The sequence below is a fragment of the Pteropus vampyrus genome, unplaced genomic scaffold (genome assembly GCF_000151845.1).
Source record: "Pteropus vampyrus isolate Shadow unplaced genomic scaffold, Pvam_2.0 Scaffold348, whole genome shotgun sequence".
Taxonomy (NCBI): Eukaryota; Metazoa; Chordata; class Mammalia; order Chiroptera; family Pteropodidae; genus Pteropus; species Pteropus vampyrus.
Genome location: NW_011889129.1, coordinates 864,262 through 873,720, shown reverse-complemented (window position 1 = coordinate 873,720; position 9,459 = coordinate 864,262). Strand labels below are relative to the sequence as shown.

The window sequence follows — 9,459 nt, the reverse complement described above, 5'->3', positions numbered from 1 at the left end:
GCAGTAGGTACTACAGACATACCTTAGAGATAGTACAAGTTCTGTTCCAGACCATGGCAATAAAACAAATACTGCAATAAAACGAGTCACAAAATTTTTTGGTTTCCCAGTGCATATAAAAGATGTGTTTCCACTATACTGTAGCCTAATAACTTTGCAATAGCATTATGTGTAAGAAAAACTGTACATAATTAAAAAATATTTTATCGCTAAAAAATGCTAACCATCATCTGAGTCTTCCGCAAGTTGTAATCTTTTTGCTAGTGGAAGGTCTTGCCTCAGTATTGATGGCTGCTGACTCTCCAGAGTGGTTGTTGCTGAAGGTTGGGGTAGTTGTGGCAGTTTATTAAAATAAGGCAAGAATGAAGTTTGCTACATTGATTGACTTCCTTTCACAAATGATTTCTCTGGAGTGTGTGCTGCTGTTTGATAGCATTTTACCCACAATATAACTTTCAAAATTGGAGTTAATCCACTCGAACCCTGCTGCTGCTTTATCAACTAAGTTTATGTAATATTCTAAATCATTTGTTGTCATTTCAACAATCTTCACAGCTTCGCCAGGAGTAGACTTCATGTTAAGACCCCACTTTCTTTGTTCATAAGAATCAACTCCTTATTTATTAAAGTTTTATCATGAGATTGCAGCAATTCAGCCACATCTTCAGGCATCACTTCTGATTCTAGTTTTCTTGCTATTTTTACCACATCTGTAGTTACTTCCTCCATTGAAGTCTTGAACCCCTCAAAATCATCCATGAGAGTTGAAATCAACTTCTTCCAAACTCCCCGTAATGTTGATATTTTGACCTCTTCCTATGAATCATGAGTGTTCTTAATGGCATCTAGAATGATTATCCTTCCCAGAAAGTTTTTTATTTGCTTTACACAGGGTTGCCACAAAACTTCAATTTATAAAATACTCAGTATCCGTGAAGGGCAATAAAATGAAGTATGCCTGTATTTATCAATAAGGGAACAAGTAGTGGTCCCAGACAGAAGTCATGTTTAAAGATCTGTAGGGGAAAGAAAATAATCCACATATAGGTCGAGATTTAAGTCTGTGAGAAGTATGCAGAGCCCAGAAGAGATAATGTAGATTTGGGATGGATTAGAGGCCAAGACTGAAGGCAGGAAAACCAGTTTGAAGGTAGATTAAGTAATCGAGTTAAGAGATGATGATTTACCAGGGCAGCACCGGAGATGTGCCATACAGGGTACTCAGCTCCAGAGTGGGATTAAGTGAACAGCGGTGTAGTGAGGATTTTTCCTATTTTCTCCCGTTGTAAATTGTCTGTCTTCATCCTTAGTGTGGTTGCAGCTGTGGGATCAAGCGCCCCTGGAGGCCAGGGCAATACAGCACCATCTCTGAAGTAGCTTTGCAGTCTGGAAGGGGTACAGTGTCCCTTCCCTCAAAGGCTGCTGAGCAGATGGTGGGCCGATGGCTCCTGGTCTGCAGTGGAACAGTGGCTGGAGCTGTTATTCTTGGTGGAGTAACTAGGTAAGTAATTTGCTCATAGCAAGTCAGCTGTTTGGATCATCAGTAGAGGCACAGGATGACCAAGCGGGGAAAGGCCCTAAGAATCATCTAGTCTAGCTCCTTCATTTTACATATGCAGAAACTGAGGCCTAACGAGGGAATATGTCTGATGGCTTGCCTTGCCATAGAACAGTTCAGGGTTTTAGTAGGAAACCCTCACGAAGACTGGTTTAGGTTCTTAACTGTTAGCTATGCATTGTTTATGTATATTTTCCCCCTACAAAAAGAGATCAAATTTATCTCAAGAATTTTTGTGCAGTTTGAATTAAACCCAGATAAGTTCCATATATTACAATTGGTTTATATGCCTCTTAGTTCTCTTTAAACCTATAAAGATATTTTATAGATTTAGATTCTTCCCCCCACACCTCCATTTGCAGTTTTGTTGTTGAAGAAACCCAAATCATTTGTCCCATGGAGTGTCCCACAGTCTGGATTTTGCTGATTGCATACTTGTGATGATGTTTAATATGTCCCCTGTATTTCCTGTAAACTGGTTATTGCTTGATCAGGTTCAGGTTGAGAGCAGGGGGCAAAATACTTCATAGGTGATTATAATATTCATAAATACCTGGTATCTATTAGAGATGTCAACAGCCACTGATGATCATTGCCTAGATCCACATTTCATTCTAGTTGCAAAATTATAATATTTTACTAGCTCAACTCTAAAGAGAAACATTTCTTTATCAATAATTTGGTTATCCTAAGGTATAGTGTGTATAGGAAAGGCAGGATAAATACTTGATTCTTTTCCTTTACCAATTTTCAAAATGTAAATTGGTTCCCAAGCATCCTTCAAATGTAACCAATACAATGTTTGAGTCCTTAAGTATCACTATGAGCTCATAGGTTTAATCAATCCATTGCAGTGATGATGATTTACTCAAATTGTCCCATCTTTAGTCAATGGGAACCTCTTCAAATTGGCTTCCGAGTTGTTTCAATTCCTTTGATTCCTTGCTTTGTGGATAATAAGATGTTCAGGCGCTTGTATATTTCCTGCCTCAGGCCTAAAATCAGCCTTTTACTCTAAGAACCCTAAATCCTGTTATTGAAAATACTTTGTGGTTTTAATAAAGTGTGTGTTCTCAAATTCTCTGCACATTCCCTGTGCCCTTATTTCAAAAAACCTTATGTGTTATATAGGCTGTTATGGGAATCTGATGAATTTGAGTTTTATTGTCTTTAAATTCACTCAAAAACCTAAACTGTTTTATACCTACATCAAATCTTTTTTCTCTCTAAAGTTAGTTATGCATTTAGGGAAAATTTCTTTGGTCTAAGGGTTGATTTTGCTGTTTCTGTTAAAATTCTAATCAGTAAGAAGAGAGGAAGGTGTAAGGAAACAATGAAATGATGTGTTTACCTTTAAAAGGGTTAAGTTCAGATCCGCTTGTTGGTGTAAATCATTTGTGAGTAGTCCAGCATTGCACAACACACACATACTCAAATTTCTTTCCTATCCTAAGGTTGACAGAGTCTGGCCTCTCAATGGTAGATTGGCATTTAATAAAAGAGATGAAGCCACCTACGAGCCAAGAGGAATGGGAAGCAGAATTCCAAAAATACCAGCAATTTCCAGAATTTAAAATGTAAGCATTATAGAAAATCAGGTAAATATCCCACAAGGTCCACTTGATCTGTTGTTTATTTAAATATTTCAGAATGGTTAGATTCCATTGTTTCTTGATATTTGGCTCAGTTATGTTTAGTGAGCCCCCTACTCTAAGCCTCCAGTTCCAAAGCAATACTGAGGTCACTGATGAAGAACGGGCAGACCTGCATTCCATTGGGAAATAAAAATCAGGTGGATGTTTCCTCTTTATTTTTTGACTTCTCTTTTTACCCAGCTTGAATCATGATATGACGTTGGCAGAATTCAAGTTCATCTGGTACATGGAGTACTCACACCGAATGTGGGGTCGCCTCGTAGGACTTGCATACATTCTACCTGCTGCCTACTTTTGGAGAAAGGGCTGGCTCAGTCGTGGCATGAAAGGACGTGTTCTTGCCCTCTGTGGTTTGGTCTGCTTTCAGGTGAGATTTATTCCAGTTTGAGGAAACCAGAGTTGAGCTTCCTAGAGCTTCCTGGTTGGCATTGTTTTTCAAGAAGTAATCTTATAGCAGAGTAGGTGAGAGCATGGATTTTGGTGTCATGTGCCTGGCTTCTAGACCCAGCTCTGCCACTTAGTAGGGCAAGTTCTAATTTCTGTAGGCTATGCTTTTCTTACCTGTAAATAGGGATAAAAAGAATGCCTACTGTTTAGATTGCATAAATATTAAATGAGATCATACATATAAAGTACTTGGTATAGTGCCTGGAATCAGTAAGCATTCAGTAAATATATTTTTGTGCCACAAAAATTAGAGTTTCTTTCCCACCATGGCTTTTCTCCTAGGTTCTCATTTTCCTTTTTCTAACTTGCCTACTCTACGGGGAAGTGGGATCCCTATGCTAGAATGGCTACAGAAGCAAATAGGAGTATTCCAAAAGAGAAACATTTTGTGGGATGAGGGATCTTAAAATACAGATATAGCTGAGAGATATTCAAGTACTGTATAAATGGCAATTAAATCACATATAAGTTGAACTCTTAAGAAAAAAAGCTTTGAAAGACTCACAGTTAAGGAATTAGGTGAAGCTGAGATGCAAGGAAGAAAATATTAAGGAAGACACATGAGTATTTGGGTCAAGGGAAGCAGACCCTAAGGTAGACTATCAGAGCATCAGAGAAATATCAAAATTTGATCAGAAGGAAGTGCATTGTTAATTTAACATAGAAGTGGTGAGCATCTGAACCAATTAGACGGAATTGAGGAAGGAGGTGGAAGAGAAGAAATAGAGGCAGTAGGAACCGATAATAAAGAGTTAGACATTAATAAAAGTCTAATAGAAACTAGGGTTGAGGAAGTGAAAGAAAATGAAGTTTGTTTTAGAATGAAAATAAAAACCTCTGTAAACCAAAGCTTTACAGATTTTTATAGTTTTCCCCCACAAAACTATTATAATACCGTCTCGCTGCCCACTAAAGACAGACTCTCAGGGAGGCAGAATTTGAAGATGGCAGATAGGGTTATGGAAAGAAGAAAGCTGGCAAATCACATTATATACTTCTTTATCTTCCAATGTCCTCTGCAGATGAAATCTAGATAATTAGAACACCCAGGGTAATCATGAAGGGAGAAAGAAATGCCTCCAAAAATTTCTTGAAGAGTATATATTTAGGAGAGGTGGGAGAATCCCACCTTTTGACATGATTCTATTGGCTTGGGAGTGTGGGAGCGAAAGGGCTGTATTTTACCTGATATGATTAGAACTGACAGTTGTTTAGGTTAATTGAAAAAGTCACTTAAAGCAGAGAATCATAGAATAATTATACATACCTTAAACTTTTAAACTTAAATGTGTACTTTCATAACCTCATTTTTTTTTTTAACAAAGAGCTAAGGCCTATTCTTCGAGTCTTCTGATTGGAATTCAGCTTCAGGTCTCATAAACTATTATGTTGCAGCCTCATAAACTGTTATGCTGTTTCATTTTCCTTAAAGAGAACTTAGGTACTTGCAAAGCAATCTGACTGCAAAGCTTTACAGATTTTTATAGATTTCCCCCATGAAACTATTATAATTGTTTATTCCCACCTAACTCCACACGAGTTGTTTTTAAGCAGTTATCTTTGTCAAGCTTTTCCAAAACATTCAGTCTGGTTTTTGTAAAAACAACTCTTTGTATTCTTATATTTCCCTGGTTTACATAAAGTTAGAGCATATCAAGTATGTATAAGGTTTTGCCCACAGACATGTTTTTGTGCGCTTTTCTTTATTTGACGCATGTCAATAAAATGTTAACCTAATCGGTGGTTAAATCTTTATGATGCTGTATATGGAAATACAGGTAGGTCACGATTCCTGAGATACTGGAATTTTGGGAAGGAGTGGAAAGGAGGCATCGGGTAGGGAGTGCCCTGATAATTGATAACTCTCTTTCTCAGAGTAAAGTGGAATAGTTAGTTTTAACCTTGTTTTATTTGCCTCTTTTTGGTTCTAGGGTCTGTTGGGATGGTACATGGTGAAAAGTGGATTAGAAGAAAAACCGGATTCCCATGACATCCCTCGGGTCAGTCAGTACCGTCTCGCTGCCCACCTGGGATCAGCCCTTGTTCTTTATTGTGCCAGCTTATGGACCTCACTCTCACTGCTGCTTCCTCAGCACAAGGTAAAAGTCATTCTGTGTTATCACCACATCTGCACAGATGCTGACAGCTTCAGAGGAATGGAAATTCTGGATCTAATGGGAAGTTTTAAGTCAGAGCTCACACATTCCCTTAGTAACTTCTACCAATTTACCAGAAACAAGATATAACCAAAGAGGAACACTGAACTTTGCGACTCTGGGTAGCTTTGAGACCACAAAGTAAAATGTGCAGTTATTCGTTTGAGCTAGAGCAGTTCATTCGAAAGAGAATTGGTATAGGAGCTGAATATTTTGTCAGCATTGCCTGTTGGGAAAGGCAAAAACACAGATTTTAGGAAAAGTGGGGAGGAGTGCCAACAAGAGATACCCCAGCCACTCTACTTCTGACTCCCAGAGAGATGTTGGAGGGTGAGGTGAGGAAGGCCCGAAGACAGCAGTCTCTGGTGCTGCGTTGGTGCACGAGAGCCCTTCGGCTGATTCAGGTTTTATCTAGTTTTTTTTTTTTTTTTTCTTTTAATGAGTATTATTTTAACCTGTTCATAGAATGAAGTTTGAGATGACAATAGGACTTTTAAGTAGAACTATCTGATAAGTGCCAGTGCCTGGGTCCCAGTAAGAATAGGGAAGCTAGGTGGAGTTGAAATATTGGTATAGTAGACAATGCACATCTGAATAATTCCTGTTCTCTTGACTTTCAAAGCCAGACTTCTAAAAAGAATTGCCTGTATCTATAGCTATGTATACTAACAACCCATTCTTTCTTTATCGTTCTTGTCATCTGGTTTTCCCACCCACCATTCTAAATACGCACCTACACATTCACCTAAACACACATATACCTACACTCTCCTAAACACTGTATAATGAAATGATACTCTTAGAGGTAACCAGTGATCTATTAATTATCAGTTAATGGTTTTTATCTTTTAAACGTTTATTTATATTCCACTAATTACAGAAGGGATTTGAGATGATAATCAAACATATAGTTGGACTATGCTGTCTAACACAGTAGCTAATTAGCTCCATGTGGCAATTTAAATTTTAATTAAAATTAAATAAAATTAACTTTAAACAAACTTGTTATTAAACTTTAAGTAAAATTAACTTTTTAAAAAATTTTCAGTTCCTCTAGCTTTGTTTCAAGTCCTCATTAGCTGCTTATTGGGCAGCACATCACATTTCTGTGATGATAAAAATGTTCTATTTGACAGCACTGATGTACTGTCCTACGAAATCTTAATAATGATACCTAACTCTTCAAGTACTGGATAGTAAATCATTTGAGGGTAGCACTCTGACTTAACTCCTTTGTATCTTCATGGTTACCTGTTTATAAAATTCTTAATACATATTTACTGATTCACTGATTAATACCAGAAGTTGGCTATAGTAAAAAGGAAAACAAATTTTGACTTTCCCAAAAACACTAAATATAAGAATCTCCGCTCTAGGCATTTTATGCAGTTTTGATTCTGACTATATTTGGTGAACAGTAAGTATCACACAGAAGATGAAAATCCAGTCTTATATCTTCAGCCACATCATTTCAACCATGGTGAAGCTTTTTTGCCCTGAACAATGCAAATCATTCAGTTATTGAACAGATATATGCGGAGTACCTACATGCCACGCCCTGGGCTAGAATTATTGTAGTAAATAAAACAGAATTCCTGCTATTACAGAACTTACAAGATAGCAGAGAAGACATAGTAAATGTATAAATTTTATAAAATATGATGAAAATCAGAACAATATCTGCTGGGAGTACCTAACCTAGTCTAGGGGTCAGAGAGCTATGACCTCATTGTCACTTGGGTTTGGCCTTGGAGATATTCTCTGCCTCCGTAGTTCCTGCAGTACAGTTAATCTGAGTGATTTTCTTCTCATTTAGTTGCCTGAAACTCGTCAACTGCTGTGGTTGAGAAGATTTGCTCATGGAACAGCAGGCTTAGTGTTCCTTACAGCTCTCTCAGGTAGGACTGTTCTATCAAAGATAGCCTGTTTGCATTCCACTCTCAGGTGGGATCTTTCGCCTACTGCTTTGCCCTTTCCTCCTGTATCTTCATATTTCCCTTTCACATCTCCCTCTCTAATACCCACCATCTTCACTCTCTATTTTCTATTCCTTCCTCCCTTCCAAAAATCCTGCTTTCCAGTCAGTTGAACAAAAGTTTTGAGCACCTACCTAGATCCAGACTGCTTAGGATCAAACTGTGGCTTTACCACCTGTGAACTCGGTGACCTTGGACAAGCTGTGGAATCTCTCTAGGCCTCATTTTGATTATTGTCACTTCGTAGTGTAATTTGAAGTTGGGAAGAGTGATGCCTCTAGCCTTGTTCTTTTTTCTCAGGATGGTTTTGGCAATTCAGGGTCTTTTGTGCTTTCATACAAATCTGATGGTTTTTTTGTTCCATTTCTTTAAAAAATGCCGATGGGATTTTGATGGGAATTGCATTAAATCTGCATAATGCTTTAGGTAATATGGTCATTTTAACTATGTTGATTTTTCCCATCCAAGAACATGGCATATCTTTCCATTTCTTTGTATCTTCTTCAATTTCTTTTAATAGGGTCTTGTAGTTTTCATTGTATAGATTCTTCACATGTTTCATTAAATTTATTTCCAGGCATTTTATTCTTTTTGTTGCAATTGCAAAAGGAATTATTTTTTCCACTTTTTTTTCTGACATTTCATTATTAGAGCATAGGAACACTATGGATTTTTGAACGTTAATTTTGTATCCAGAAACTTTACTGAGTATTTGCTTATTGTTTCTAGTAGTGTTGTTGTGGAATCTTTAGGGTTTTCTATATAGAGAATTATGTCATCCGCAGAGACTGACAGTTTGACTTCTTCATTTCCTATTTGGATGCCTTTTATATCTTTCTCTTGTCTGATTGCACTTGCTACGACCTCCAATGTTATACTGAATAACAGTGGTGATAGTGGACAGCCTTGCCTTGTTCCTGATCTTAGAGGGAAGGTTTTTAGTTTTTCACCATTCACTATAATGTTGGCTGAGGGTTTGTAATAGATGGGCTTTATTATGTTCAGGTACTTTCCTTCTATACCTATTTTGTTAAGTGTTTTGACCATAAATGGATGCTGTATCTTGTCGAAGGCTTTTTCTGCATCTATCGATATCATATGATTCTTATTTTTTAATTTGTTTATGTGGTGTATCACATTGCTTGATTCATGTATCTCGAACCATCCCTATGCCTCTGGGATGAAGCCCACTTGATCATGGTGTATAATCTTTTTAATATGTTGCTGTATTCGGTTTGCTAGTATCTTATTTAGGATTTTTGCATCTGTGTTCATGAGAGATATTGGTCTGTAGTTTTCTTTTTTTGTATTATCTTTACCAGGTTTCGGTATCAAAGTAATATTGGCCTCATAAAATGAGTTGGGAAGTATTACCTCCTCTTCGATTATTTGGAAGAGTTTGAGGAGAATAGGTATTAAATCTTCTTTGAATGTTTGGTAGAATTCACTGGTGAAGTGATCTGGTCTTGGACTTTTACTTTTTGGTAGGTTTTTGATGATTGTTTCAATTTCCATACTGTTGATCGGTCTATTTAGATTTTCCAGATCTTCTTGATTCAGTCTAGGAAGGTTGTATTTTTCTAAGTACTGGTCCATTTCTTCTAGGTTATTAAATTTGGTGTTATATACTTTTTCATAGTATTCTTGTATGGTCCTTTGTATTTCTG

The 9,459-nt window shown here is 37.2% G+C and overlaps 1 protein-coding gene across 3 annotated transcripts in view; it reads left to right on the top strand.

Annotated features, from left to right (window-relative positions):
• LOC105304613 (cytochrome c oxidase assembly protein COX15 homolog) overlaps positions 1 to 9,459 on the top strand; it is a 52,168-nt gene that overhangs the window by 31,927 nt on the left and 10,782 nt on the right. For all 3 annotated transcript variants that reach the window (XM_023522527.1, XM_023522526.1, XM_011378823.2), the window contains 5 exons: positions 1,311 to 1,501; positions 3,013 to 3,135; positions 3,394 to 3,580; positions 5,592 to 5,759; positions 7,633 to 7,714. In XM_023522527.1, coding sequence (XP_023378295.1) covers positions 1,311 to 1,501; positions 3,013 to 3,135; positions 3,394 to 3,580; positions 5,592 to 5,759; positions 7,633 to 7,714 — 751 coding nt within the window. The remainder of the gene's footprint in view (positions 1 to 1,310; positions 1,502 to 3,012; positions 3,136 to 3,393; positions 3,581 to 5,591; positions 5,760 to 7,632; positions 7,715 to 9,459) is intronic.